Below are 15,546 nucleotides of genomic sequence, written 5' to 3' on the forward strand. Positions count from 1 at the left end.
CAATATTTCTCTTTTCGTTTCACTGAAAAGAGCAATAGTTTCAGCCAAATCATATGTTAAAATCAATTGAAAGTCTCTCTTGAAATACAGTATAAAAATTCTATGCAAAGCAATGAAAGCCGCAATCAATAAACAGTACAACTTATCCCTTTATTCAAGTATAATAAACTCTACTCTTCATATTACGTAACAGAACACAATGCAAACATACTCAGCATCAAACGTTTATAGTTTTAATCTACTTATTTTCTTAGCATAATTTTTCACTAACTACTCCCATCCCTTTTATTTAAATTGCCTGTTTTTCTTATCTAACCTTTCGCAGATACATCTAAATAAACGCTTTTTTGTCATTCCTACAGTGTCGTAACCTTCCGATGAAGTGCAGTCCCAACTCACCCTTAAATCGTTTCGCTTACAATTTTCACGAATAACCTACTCTTTTTTGTTCCACTTCAACTGACTGATCCCATTCACCAGAAATGGAACAACAAACTAATCGTTTCATCCCAAATCTTCCCAAAACTCCTTCGTTTTTCCGTTTTCTGTATCTCTCTAAAGTAATCATTAGCATAATATTATTCGACTAAAATCCTTTCGGAAGCGCAGTGTCGGCAAGTTCAAACAAATTGTCTAACCCATTTCAATTCTGTTTTATTTCCTCCACAAACACACAAACATCTTCTGAATGACTGTACCGAAACTTGAAACCAACCAACCGAAAACCGTCCAACAGGTCCATCCGTGCGGTCGCTACCGCCACAACACGGTGGTCTTCATCCTGGCGAAGGAGTACAACCTGAAGAACCTGCGAACCATCCACCGGCTGGACAGGCTGACTTCGGGTCTGCTGCTGTTCGGGCGGAGTCCGAAAAAGGCTCGCCAAATGGAGCACCAGATACGGAACCGGCAGGTCCAGAAGGAGTACATCTGCCGGGTGGAGGGCGAGTTTCCAGAGTAAGTATTTTTTTTGTGTTGTCTTATGGTTAAATAGTGACTACTTTTCTGTTCAAATGATATTTAACTTTCAAATTCGGCAAATGACTAATGAGCTCATTTAAGAAAACGTAACATACAATCATTAGAAACCGAAACCCTTGTTAAATTTAAAACAAACCGAAAACATCTTAGATTTCGGTAACACCATTAGACTAGGATGCTGTGCCATGGCAAACACTGGGACCAAAAGCTTCCAGTTCCGTTTTGCTCCTTACTACGCCCGAAGCATTTCCGGTACCAACCAAATTATCTAATTTCATTGTCAAATTAAGACAGCGTTTATTATTATCGTTACATTATGTATCCTCTGAGACCATTCACCCTTGTGCCTACGGAAAACATGTCTCCTCATTAACCAAACATTCCTGGTGCAAATGGGTGCTGTCCTGAAAAGAGATTTTTCGACGTACACCATCATGGTAGGAAGCAATCAGGAACGCGTCCGTTGCGAGGATATGTGCCAAATTGGGTCTGCACCATGAGTAATTTAATTACCCGATAAAAATCCAATACATGTTGCTTTTAATTGAACCCACCTCGCATCTGACAACGAATAGATGGATGTATCTGATGGGTGTACGCAGGGTTGCAATAGATTTTTCCTCATTCTTTGCCTTCTATAGAGTAGCTGCATGGGGCTTTTCCCAGACATGGGTTTCTTACTGCTAAGGCAGACGGGGCATCTCGTTATTGTGCGTGAATGGCATACAGTGCTCCTTCGGTTGCGGAAAAGAACGTCTGCCCTCCGGGGGGCGTTGACTTTTTTGCTTCTTTGTGTTTCTAGCTAGCTGATGGTAGTCAGGCTGGATGGAAATTGATCCCGGGATTGAATCTGCTCCGGGTGCCTTTGCTCGGCTTGTTGCTGACGATGGTTGTTTGTATAGGTTATCTTCGTACAAAGGCTTCCTTCCTTTGACATGTCTTGACCCGGGACCTGGGTAAATGGGGCATTTGGGTTCGGATCCGATGGATCCAATTAGACACAAATTGCATAACGGCAAGATTCTCGGTTAGGGCTCGGATAGTCGGGAGGAGGAGGAATAGGAGTAGCCGTGCATTAAGGTCTCGTTATGGCGCCGAGAAATGTTTGATGTTGTGCTAGGATAGTCTGTTTGATGAGATGAAGTGATAAGGTTTGTCTATACATGGGACATTTTGCAGGATGTTTGGCCCTTGATTTCCCATTGAACTGCGTGGATGCAAACGAAGGGGGTCATCGGTGATACTTTGAACGTTCATATAATATTTGCCATGTGTTGTTTCAACATGTCACCGGATAGAAAAGCAGATTAGATTTATTGTAAACGTGCGGGTGGTTGATTTATGGATAGATGTTTGTTTTTTCATGAATTTTGTAACACATTTGTTGAGGTTTAGACATTTAGTCTGAAATCGATTATCTAATTACGTGTTGTTTGTATTCTTACTTTCGTTGCCATGAAAGCATTCCATCAAATAAGCTTGTAGTAATTTTAAAATATCATATAATTATCCTTTTATAAAAGATTGAACTTGCAACAGAAAATTTGTAAAAATATATGCCAAATAAGAATTGAGCCAAGGCAGCTTCTTTTTCTGAAAATATTCTTTTGATAAGAATTTTTTTCTAAAGTGATGCCTAACTATGTTCGACTGCCCTACACACGACCAGGAATAATGTCAATACGCTAAACATTGGTTAATATATTGATGGTCTAAGTGCAGCTTGAAAAAAATAAATTCGTTATCAGAATCCGACACTAACTTAGTGACAGAACTAAGCTAGCTCTGGATTGACGCTAGCTCCAAAAAATAAAAACACTGTTTCTGAGCAAATTAATTTAGTTATCCCATGCAAAGACAACTACAGTGGAGAAAACATCGTTTTTATCTAAATTTTCTCCACTAAGGACAAATATAGCATAGTGCACATTGCATTGGTTTGCTACGCTAAACCAAGTTTCGATTTCATTAATTCTCATCAGCTTAATCAGAACTCTTCTAGCGGGACACCACGTAGGACTAGGAGTTTGGCCAGAAACACAAATATTGTTTTCGTTTTTTGGAGCTAGCGTCAATCCGGCGCAAGCTTAGTCCTGTCAATAAGTTAGTGTCGGATTTTGATGAGACAAAGTCGAATCGCAACTTCCATAAATAATATATTTAAAGGCTGCTCTTCTGGCGCAAAGACGGTTTTAAACAATATTTTGAAGCTAAATTTTCCCACCAAGGTAATATATAGCATTGTTGAAAATATTGATTCTATAGAACTCAAATGGGATTGATTTATTGGAGACTCTTATCTATATTTTTATTGTCAGTCTCAGTGGATTTTTGAATTTTTTCTCACAGCGAAGAAATTCCAAGAATCATTAGATCTAACTAGGTATAATTATTGGACTGGTAGCTTCCTTCGGAACACAGCTAATTTAAATGGCAATTTACTCCACAAATCATATGCCAAATATGAGCTTTTTCTGACAGGGCTAGTTCACTCAAAAGAGTTTTCAAGTTTCTACGGTAATATATATGCCAAATAAGAAAATAAACATGAAATTCAAAAAAAAACACATTTACTCTATATACCTCAAAGCGCCTAGCTTATTTTCTTACAAACAGCTTTGTTGAAGGTAACATATTGATTGAAGGTTACCGGATAAAGTTATTTAATTTTTTATATATTTTCATATACAGTAATATTCCGTTTTTGGCACGTTCCGTTTTTGGTATGCTCCCATTTCGGCACACTCCGATTTTAACAACAAATGGGTTCCGTTTTTGGCCACATTCTTGTTGTACATAATAAGTCTTTTAAAAATGTGCAACAGATATTTTTTGTATCAATTGACATCACATTTGACTTTATTTCCAAACATGGGAGTCATATTAACCCTCAAAGGGGCAAATCTTTTTTTTAAATTTTGTTAAAATTGTCTCATAGTTTCAATACATTACTGTGATAATTTTAAGATGTTTTTCGCAATGTAGTTTTAAAACAGTGTTATGCATTTGAGGGTTAAATATATTTTACACTATACGTGTCGTGTTTAATGATCACAATAAGTATAGAAATTATTTATGTATAATAGAACTGGCAACGGTGTAACTAATGTCTGACGTAATCAATTTTTATAGCAAGACTCAGAGCCTGTGCACTTTAAGAGTCAAGAAGAGAGGAATGCGCTACACTGCATAATAAGACTAATTCCGGAGAAAATTGTCAATAGAACCTTAGCAACATTACGAGCTTCTTTCTCTTTGGATTATTTCGACGTCAATACAAAACTTGGCACTAAATTTTCAGTACATATCGAAAGCTGACCATGTGCGTCCCAAAGCCGTATTTAGGAATACAAAACTGATGGCCCCCAAATAGTTTTGTTTAGCTTTACGATGATGGCAAATTTGTTAGTTTTTTTTGGCGATTTTTTTCAAATGAATGGAATTAGGGTGGTCCTTGTGGTTGCGGTTTTCAAAGTATCGACTGTTTCGATGTGTGAAGTTTACCTGCGCAATACCCTACAATGTAGTAACACAAATTAATTGAAGCAAGTTTGCTGAATAAACAAGGCTATCTATAGCGGTTAATTTGTTATGATTTTTTTTAAAGATTTGAGGAAAGGTAATTCTTGAAAAATAGGGTTGCTTATATTATCTTTTGATGTGTTAATTTCTCGCAAATGCATTGTTCTAGAGATTTTTGGAACTTTTATTGGAGCACATTTTCACCGTAGCACTGATGTTTCAATCCCTTTTGTTTGGACAGTTGCAAGTGATTTTTACAACAAAAATAGTTTTCTTCAAACCTAACTATCGTGAAACATTGCAATTTGATTTTTAATCTATCAATTCAATCTGGAAGATCGACGACTGGTTAGTTATCGAGAACAAAATTTATTTATTTTTTAAAAGAGCTATGTTTTTTAAACGAAATTGTTCATTAACCCATTATTGCCCAACTTATTTTTCACGCGCATCACAAGTTGTGTTTTCCGATCAAAGAAAAATGATGTGGTCATTCTAGTAAAATTATGTTTGTACTCAAAGTAGCTGATATAATAAAGAACAAACAGTGAAAATTTAAGATTGATCGGGTAATCGGTTCCTGAGATATCGTGATCGCCGCGGATGAACTTTTCAACAAAATATAACTCCAAGATAATCGAGTTTTACTGTCGGTGCACCGAGTCAACGATCTAGCAAATCAAACACTACGCACCGTCTACGAGTGGTCAATGGGTAGTGGTCTATGAATAGCTGTAACTCAAGTTGTAGTACTCCGATCCTAATGAAACTTTGAGAAAATTTTCCTCGGCGTATGTAGTTTCAGAATATCTAATTTACAAAAATTCGATTTTTTCATCCTAACAAAATGTGTAACCCCTTGAGGGAAAATTGATTAAAAACAAAACATAAACACCGGTTTAACCACTCTAACTTCTCTAAACATATTCTGCAAGAGTATATAAACAATATTCACTCGTTGATAATGCCTGTTCTGCGTTATTAATTGATTAATAGGAGTTATTCTTAGCACCTACTATATATAGTAGGTTGGGCAATAATGGGTTAATATTCACGAAAGAAAAGATAACAATCCCAGAAGCGAAAGTCATGATAACATTTATCACATTTTGAAGCTTTTTTATTATAGTATATTTTCGAAGATTTAGAAATAAAATGTTTATTTATAGATATATTTTTCATAACAATTCATTCTCTCGAGTATTTTTTAATTCTCTTCATTTTCTCGAGTATTTTTTTAAATGTCATGTAGCGCCATCTACATAAGTTAAAAGTATATATGTCTTCAGTACATGTGTTAAAAATATCAAACAAGCAACTTTGCCGAAGAAACTTTTTTGATAGAACGCCTCTGTCAAAAGATAGAACTGATCTAGATCAGTTTCTATTTACTAGATCAAAACCTAAGTTGTAAAAATAATTATCATTTCCATCTAAGATACTTTGCTAAAGACTCCATCCTCCACGATATATACCCAAGGCGCAAGAGGTTTTGAGCGTAGAAAGTAGCATTCTGCCCCACCGTACGACGTCTGAATTTGATAAAAACATGAAGAAGAATGGAATTGAATTTGCTTATTTTTTCTTTCGTCTCATTCCATTTCACATATGATTAAAAATCCTTGAAACATGTTTGAAATCGTAAATTGATAATCTAAACTTTAAAAATAATGTTCAATAAGGTTTGGTACGGTTTCGGTTTTGGCCACTGAAAAAAATAAAATTGTTGCCAAAAAATGGAATCCTACTGTACAAACTTATTTGGCATACAGTTTATATTTCTCGGAAAATACGAAACCAGAAATCTGCGAATCATGGTAAGTTGGGGTCTAGAAACAAAGAAATCATAAAATCAAGAATTCATTCATCCCAGTACTTAGTTGGTCAAATGAAATTTTCAAGATGCAGAGATCAAAGAAGCAAGAAATACTAGTAGTCAAAGTAGTCAAAGAATTGAAAAACCTGAAATTTATAAATTTGATGTATCGCGGAACTAATCAATAGATCAGCAATTCGAGAACCTTTGCATTCTGGATCCAATGCATTCAGTAAGATCGATCTGGCTGGGAAGAGATGTTAGATGTAACTCTCTACTCTGACAGTAGTCGTGGACAACACAAACTCACTCATAGTAGCAGCGCACCAAGAGGCTTGTCCGCTTCGAGGTATACTTGCTTCTGTTGGTGTAATTCCGAACTCGTTCGACTCAAAAAGTTATGTAGAAGAGCGTGGAATGCAGTAACTGGTCGGTGGCATTTAAGTTGACTTGTAAAACCTACAAAAATGCTATTCGATCCTCTGGGCGAAGTAGTTGGAAAAGCATCGGCACAATTGTCTCTAGTCTCAACGAGTAAGTCATTTTCGGAATCGAAAGGTTGTCATTTCAGTTCGATTAGAACTGCTAACGGCGAATACTCATCCGAAGAAGATGTAGTACTCGACTGTATTTTTAATACGTACTTTTCAGTCTGTATGGAGCCATTACTGACAACTGACCCTGGGCTCTTTTCAGGTTGTTCTGATTCTTGGGAATTTGCTTGTAGAATTGTGACAACCGAATCGATCAAATGGCGATCGAATGTTTCGCTCCGTATAAGTCTCCGGGAAAAGAGAGAATCATTCCAGTTCTTCTTCAAAGAGGATATGAGCGCTTCAAGCATATTTTGAAAAAAGTTCTTACTTGTAGTCTTGCAACAGGATACATTCCATTAGCGTGGCGGAAAATAATTGTATAATTAGCTTTAGACCGATCAGTCTGACCTCCTTCCTTTTCGTTCCAGTGGAACGTTTAATCGACCACTACATTTGGGATGTTAGCTTGTGCTAGGACCAGCTGCATGCAATTCATCATGCATATCATCAGGGGAATTCTACTACCACCCTGTTACACAATGTTGCATACAACATTGAGGAAACTTTTTCGCAAAGGCAATCAATCTTTGGAATTTTTCTTGATAATGAAGATGCTTTTGACAACGTGTCTTTAGAATCCATTTATAAAACAGGTCGAAGTCATAGAGTACCTTTATATATCACGAACTGGATACACGCAATGCTGAGCAAGCGACATTTGTGCTAATCGTTGAGACAAGTAGAGATAGGGAAACTGAGTGTCTACGGATGTCCTCAAGTTGATGTGTTGTCACCACTTCTATGAAACCTTGTCACCGATGGTTTGTTGAGAAAACTTGATAAGCTTAGGTTTCCGACATATGGTTTCGCCGATGATTATCATACAACGATCCCCGGTACTTGCATTAACACTATTGTTGAGCAATGGACTAATCCCAATTGGACCAATCCCAATTGGATGTTAATCCCAATAAAACAATTGGATATTAATCCCAATAAAACATCAGCGGTGCCTTTCACGCAACGAAAGTTTACAACCGGAGCTCGTCTATTGCAGTTCGACTCTGAAATGTTTGTCGCAGATCACGTTAAGTACGTTGGGGTTTTTCTTGACTCAATACTAAACTGGTCAGCTCACATCGATTTCAGAATCAAGAAAGCTTGCATGACCTTCGGTCAATGTAGTCTGGCTTTCGGCAAATCTTGTGAACTCAAACCCAATTACATTCAGTGGACAATTGTTACACCAATACCCGACCAGGAGAAAATAACTGGCCAATAATCCGAGTATACTACTTTCTGGTATCATACCAAAACCTGGTATTAATTGATTATTAATACCTCATTGAGGTGTTAAGCAGGTATTGAAGAAACATTTTTCAATGCCTGCTTAATACTTCAATGAGGTATACTTTATTTTGGTATTATTGATGTATTCCAGTGATTTTTACAAATACCAAATCAATACCTTAGTGAATACCTCCATACAGTGGATTTTGTTATTGGAAGGTTGAAAAGGTTTTGTTATTATTCAGGTATTATAATAACTCGTTTCATTATCAACTAGTTATTCCTAGTACATGTCTCAATTATTATTTCAGGTATTTTACCTCTAATGCAAGGCTCCTCAATACCTTATTGTGGTGTTCAAGTATTGGGTACAGTATACCCGAATTTAGTATTCTGAAGTTATTTTCTTCTGCTCGGATACTGGCATACGGGTGCCTTGTGTGGAAGCAGAAGAGAGAAGTTTCGACAATCCAATCAAATTTAAACCATCTTCAGAGGAAGGTCTTGATGGGGATGACTTTTGCGTTCTCGAGAACACCTACTACTGCTCTAGACGCACTCTTAAACATAAAACCACGATATGTGTTTCTGAAATAAGAATCGCTTTGTTGTGCATACCGTATTAAGGTTATTAGGTTTTGAAACAGTAACCCAAAAGAACGGGCTACTAGCCACTCAAGTCTGCAACCTAAAAGGGTTACTTGGTATAAGTATATACTTTCTTCCAGTGACCTTAGACTCACATGTAGAATTTGTTGCATTTTTTCCAAGCACCACTGCAGTATTCTAGTCAAGCCACTGGCCGAACATTGCAAACTCAATTATCACATGGCTATTCAGAGTGCTGAATATTATTCGTGTTATATTTGTGAGTCCGAAAATGGAACTTTGTTATGTAACTATCCTGCAGTAATGTAATGGCGAATTCGGATTTTTAGTTGTCCACACATAGATGAACCTATATACAGGGAGCTAAAACTCAGGGATATGCTATTGTTCCTAACCCAGTGTGGTGAAGAGCGATAGGCTTTATCAGTAGGGTTCATTATTCATTTGGGTGAAAATTCTAGGCTATTTATTGTTTTGTATTGTGATTGTATTGTGTTGTCATTTTCCATTACGTTCCTTTTTTTAACCCACCTTTCCCTTCGCATCATGGAAATGATGTGACGACATCTCCTAATAACATGAGGAGCATACCATTCGAGCCAATATATTCATATTCCTGATCACGAAAGACGTAAATTATCATAACGAGAACTATCATAACGAAGTTCCGTAGCCTACTAACGCGCTCAAAACTTGCCCTGTAAAAATCGCTAATGGGGTTTCGAGCTCTTGAGTGGTTGAGAGAAAATAGTGCTCAATACTCGACGGTAAAATAAAGAATGGAGTATGGTACAAACATATCAATTATGCCAACCTGCTAATTAGAAGGCTTATAATCCACACAAGAACACAGTAAATTGCCCGATATTGAAGAATGGAAAGATGTGATGAATAACTCTTCAAACGATGTTATGTTCCTATGACAGTTCAATTGAACTAATGGACTGCTGAAATTAATAATACTTTATACTTCAACGCATCGAAAATTACTGCATCTGAAAAATTTCTGTCTTCATCATTACATTACCTATGATATTTCTAAATGACTGGGCGTTATTTTTTATCCCTTTTGACCAACCAGTTACATCTTCATTTTCAGTTGACTTTTGTTTAGCTTTTTTGGTTATCGCGCTAAAAACAAACCAAGCCTGATATAATCGAGATATCACTATATATATTTAAAGTAGCAAACAAAATGCTTGCTATTCCAATGAGTATGAAGGATTTATTAATGTTTAGTTTAAGAAACATTAAATAACTTAAACATCTACCATTCTATTATAGAAATGAAAAGAATTATCAAAATGGTCTCGTCTTTAAAATGCTTTTTAACGCAGTTCAAAAAAGTCCAAGCCGATATTTTGGGAAGAGGGATAGAAGTGTAAGAATTGTGCACGTTTGTCCGCAGAGAGAGAAGAATGGGATGAAAAATTATGAACACAGAAGCTATATTTAAAAAAAAATTGATTTTTAATCGCATTAAACAAAAATTTATTGGTTTCAATTTCATTTCTTCAGTATATGGAAGGTCGACTTGACCACCATATCCGCTGATTATAACTTCAGCTGGCTCGCTCTTTCGCCATTTGCGCTACATGCCACCTGTAGTCTGCCGTTCTCTATCAGCCTTCCAATATATGTTTATATACTTAGTATAACTCGTAGCTCATGTGTGTACTTTGCGCAGTTTTTCTCTCAAACATACAGAGCACTCGATAGTCTGTCTCATTTAACAACCTACAACTCGTGATCGTACAGATCAATAGCGAGTATCTACAATTTGTATAGAGCGAGTTATGTGAGAGACTGAGAGCAAGAATGGGTTAAAATTTTGTTCAACGCAAAAGTGGGTTAAAATATACTGTTAGGTCATAAATGGCGTATTCACACAACCTTAGACTAAAGTGGATCAAATATTAACTAGTGCAAGTTATAAAAAAATAATACATAGATTCATAACAGGCGTTAGTAAGATTTCTCATTCGGAATTGTGAGAGAGGAAATTTCAGTAAATTTTTCGAGGCCCTAAAAATCGTGAGATATTAGATCAGTATGAATCAGTAGGTAACGGAAACTGTTTATTGACGCCACAATGACATCTTCCGGTTACCACAAAACTATGAAAATCATCATCAATATAGATGTCATTTGGGAGGTGGCGGATAGTAGACATCGGAAATTGATGATAAATGCCATTGTGGATATGTGTGGATAACTATCACCAATATGGGTGTCATTTGAAAACCAGTAAATAACGGAAATTGAAGATTTATGCCATTTTGAATTCCAACATGACAACTTCCGATTACCAGAAAATATGGAGAATCATCATTTGAAAGAGGTTTGTCAGTAGACACCATAAATTGACGATTAACGCCATTTTGAAATCCAAATATACTAAATTACACCATGGGGCTGACAAATCGCGTCATTGTATTACCAAGCGTAGTAATTAAAATTTCAATAATATTGCTTAGCCTACTAATTTTTAAAGCCAACTTCAAAAATAATTCAAGGTTTACCAAAAATTACTCGAAACTCGTGAAAAATTGAAAAAAATTAAACTTTATTGATTATACAGTTATTTTCTTCAAAACCATAATATTCACCATTGCATCTGATTGAATTACACCGCATGTACTAAGCAACACGAACATCGATTGATTTTCCTTTCCTTCTCCCTCCCCTTCCAGCGGCATCATCGAATGTAAAGAACCGATCGAAGTGGTCAGCTATAAAATCGGCGTCTGCAAGGTATCGCCCAAGGGCAAGGAGTGCACCACCTACTTCCAGAAGCTGGGCTACAACGGCACGAGCAGTGTAGTGCAGTGCAAGCCTCGAACCGGCCGGATGCACCAGATCCGTGTGCATCTGCAGTATCTCGGTAGGTTCTCGTCGTGGTCGTGGTGATTATCCCTGGAAAATGCAACGTTGACGATGGATTATTTTACCCACAGGCTTTCCGGTCGTGAACGACCCGTTGTATAATCATGAAGTGTTCGGACCGGTCAAGGGACGGGGTGGCGACATCGGCGGGAAAAGTGACGAACAGCTGGTGAAAGATCTAATCAACATTCACAACGCGGAAAATTGGCTAGGAATTGATGGTGACTCGGAGCTGTCGATGTTCAAACCGATGAAAAATGACTTGGACGATGGAAAAGGTATGATAAGTGCTATCGCAAGTTCCAACCGTGCAAATGTTTACTTTATTTCTCCTTTCCATTTGCTGTAACCCCCAAGGACCAATTTTGAGTGACGATGACTCGGAGAGCGTATCTCGGGAAGCTTCCCCCTGCTCGGAAAGTCCCCGGCCGGTTTCTCTAGGCAGCGAGAGTCCGAACGAAAACATGTGTGCCTCGATGCTGGCGCCTAACGCGTTGAACGTCGTCGGAAGTGCAAACACCGGTAGCAGCAACAGCAACAACAACAGTTCCGTCGCTCTCAGCAACAGACTGCAGTCACAAAAGGTAATTAAATATTTAATTTGGCTACCCCATTTGTTCTGGTTGTTGCTTTTTGCTGCAATCGTTTCTCATTTACCCATTTCGGGTTGATCATGCGATTTGCACAAAGTATCGCCGTCTCCATACAGGCCAATAGGTTTCCCAAAGTAAAGAAACATTCTGTGCATCCCGAGAGCATCCCGCCCCGGTCTTTCGTGTGTCATGTAAATTTCTGCCAAAGGGGTCTGTTGCATGCCCGCACACCACGCTGCTTCTCAACAAAACTGGAAAGGCAGTTTGCGATGAAACAACAGTGCTTATACACCGCAACGAGTCCTTATGTTGTTTTAGATATGAAAAGTGTCTCTCGACGGAGTAGTACTTGCTGTACTATTTGCATCGTTTGCCTGTGGCAAACACATTCACGCAGGCTGGCTGGATGCATCTCGCTCTTGTACAATAGTCACCGGGTTTGAGTCGAACCGGTGCACTCGCAAACACTGCCAGCCAAGCAGTCGTCGGAAAGGGGTTGAAAAACTCTCCAGCAGATAGTTGATGTTATTCCAGAAATTTAATTACAATTTATAATAGGTTCTGCATAAGCAGACAGTTTTGCTCATTGCGATTGCATGCCACTTCCGGGACAGACACGGACATTCGGACAAGGGTCAAAGGGGCGATGCGATGCGATGCGATCGTGTTGCCTGTCTGCGACGCACTGAACAATGAATATTAATTCCATTCACACCTGTACGATGAATAACTGAAATTCGTGTTGGGTTTGAAGTGTAATGTGGGAGGTAATTTGTTACATACAGTTGGAAACGTAGTTTGTTGTAATATGCAGCGAGGTGAAAATTCTCGGTTTAAGGATTCATACCATTACTATGGCATTAGCAACTAACACCGGTAATGGCACTTGCATCCACAGGACATTTTCAGTTTATTCACCACTTCCATTTGCATAACATTATCGAAAGCTAATTAGTCGATTGGCAAACAAAACTAGCCGCAACGTATCCACTTACAGTGCCACTGGACAGCTCTCCCGGAAAGCGGTGGCAAGCGGTTGCCTCGTTGAGACCGAATTAGTTTTGGTAATTATCATTCCGCAGTGACCCTGCGGTTATCCGCGGAAACGTGTTCAAGTGTCGAGTGGGAAACGTTCTGACAAGCACAGCACAGCTTCTGGTTAGCGGATTGTTTCGGTTTAAGGGGAGAAACTGTCTATATTATTTGCCAAGAGTAGTGCATTGATTCGATAGGAACTTATCTAAATTTTATACCTTTGGAGTCGCAATAGTCCGCCTGAAGAATAAATGTACCCGAAATGGCCACAGTAGTTTGCTGACAGATACAGTTTAGGGAATTAATTTGAAGTTAGTAACATACTTCGAATGTGAAAGATTTTTATCCAGTTGAACAAAGAATGTTGTGTAGCTTCAAATGACAGTGAAATCGATAGCCTTTGAAATGTGTTCACTGAAATTTTGGGACGGATGAATACTGAATTTCGGTAAAATGATGCAAGTCGACTTATGTGTACCATCACATTTGGCAGACATTTCATCCGATTTAATTTGTACTGGTAAGCCCGAAAAATAATATTAATATATTCAGGATCGTTAGGATTGGTATGTAGAAAAATGCAACAGAAAATGGAATGTATAATTTAGAAATTGTTCCTGGGCATTGAAAATGGAATCTGTGTGATATAAATGCCGATTCTTTCGTGACTCTAGGCTCCCTATGATCAGACCACATTTTTTACTTATGAAATTCTGATTGCAACGAGTCAATTTTGTAAAATATTAGCACTATGGAAAGCCTTGTGCCAGTATCGTAGCCAGATTCAAATAGCGAATTAGATAGATTTTGCCGAAAAGGTACCATTTATCATCGGGTTGGAGTCGCTTATGAATTTAGTCATAACACTTTCCATTCATCAAGTATTATAGATTATCAATAGATTGGCGAGCGTCCATTCTTTATCTTATCAATCTATTTATTGAAATGTTTTCCGTCTAATTTTCACTGGCGGCTTCAGAAAGGGGTGCTTGCGGCACGTGCCTCCCGCCCTGTTTAGTTAAAATCGAATTAGGTAACAAAATAATCCCAACTTTTGTCAACCAGCAGCAAACCAATGTTTTTATTCCGATGTGGAAATTAATATTGTATATTGATGGACTTTATTGCATTTAGAAGAATCTTTTCTGGTCAGTGCACAAATGTTAGAAGAGTAGCTTACAAGACGATTTAATAAAAACGATTGTGTAAGAAAATCTAGTATACTTTCTACTAAGTTAGTATCATTAACCTTCCTTAAAAACTATATTTTCATCAAACATTCTAACACAGCTGTATGTGTTATTATGGTGATCAATTGCGACCGAAAAGAATCTTTTGCTGTTTTGGTAATTAAACACTTGGAGGATCGTCAACCTTAAAAAGCCAAGGGGTCTCAGAAGCTCGGCGAATTACAATCTTTGAGATTTTATGAACTAGTAATTAGAAACAGAAATAATCCAACGTTTATGGCGTCTTAATTGTCTCATTTGTAAAACAATAAAAAATAGTTTTTAATTTCACTTCACAGTCTTTGGGGCGATGTTTCTCAAGGTTACGATTTCAGCTTGCCGTTTTGAGGATTAGGTCTGTCATTTCCATTTTTATCGTATACACCCACGTCATCTTCGTTGCGGCAAGACCTGATGTTCCGTTTTTTGCTTCTTACTTTTAAGGATTATTCTGATGTATTCGTATACATTTTCGCTGGTTGTGCTGGCTGTTCGTTTTGGAGGTGCTAGGCGCAGTTCTCGCTAAATATGTACTTATAGGGCAACTGTTGCACACTGAGACCAAATGGGAAATCGTATCAATATTCATAAATGAGTTCGGTCGTTTTGCAACAACAGCCGCTAGTATGTAATACAAAACTATTGTAATTTTCAACTCCATAGAATAATTTGAGCTCCACCCCGCTTAGCACTGATTTCCAATTCTATTTTGTCCGTTAACCTTCAAGAAGTCGCGATAGTGCACTGAGTGCACGCTGCTCTGAAAATCTAACGAAATCGTCTTAGCACACCAGCGGCTGCTCGTTCAGTGGGCCATTTGCACGACGTCCGGAGGGTTAACGGGTTTTAACAGAGTATGAAATAGTCAAATCATATTTGCAATGGTTCGAATACGATGGTTTAAGGTTCTATTACATGGAATTTATTTTTGCCATTAAAACGTAGTTAAAATGAAAACATATGTTCAATAGCGCAATTAAAAAAAATTAATTCGCTTTAATCTTAAGAATCAAATGTTTTTAAATAATTCTAGAAAGCTGCGTTAAATT

General features: G+C 37.7%; 1 protein-coding gene across 4 annotated transcripts in view; it reads left to right on the top strand.

The window, feature by feature from the left end:
* LOC131678404 (pseudouridylate synthase RPUSD2-like) overlaps positions 1-15,546 on the top strand; it is a 711,893-nt gene that overhangs the window by 664,554 nt on the left and 31,793 nt on the right. For all 4 annotated transcript variants that reach the window (XM_058958552.1, XM_058958551.1, XM_058958549.1 and 1 more), the window contains 4 exons: positions 737-957; positions 11,448-11,638; positions 11,712-11,918; positions 11,998-12,224. In XM_058958552.1, the coding sequence (XP_058814535.1) occupies positions 737-957; positions 11,448-11,638; positions 11,712-11,918; positions 11,998-12,224 (846 nt within the window). The remainder of the gene's footprint in view (positions 1-736; positions 958-11,447; positions 11,639-11,711; positions 11,919-11,997; positions 12,225-15,546) is intronic.

This window comes from Topomyia yanbarensis, chromosome 2 (assembly GCF_030247195.1).
Source record: "Topomyia yanbarensis strain Yona2022 chromosome 2, ASM3024719v1, whole genome shotgun sequence".
Lineage (NCBI taxonomy): Eukaryota > Metazoa > Arthropoda > Insecta > Diptera > Culicidae > Topomyia > Topomyia yanbarensis.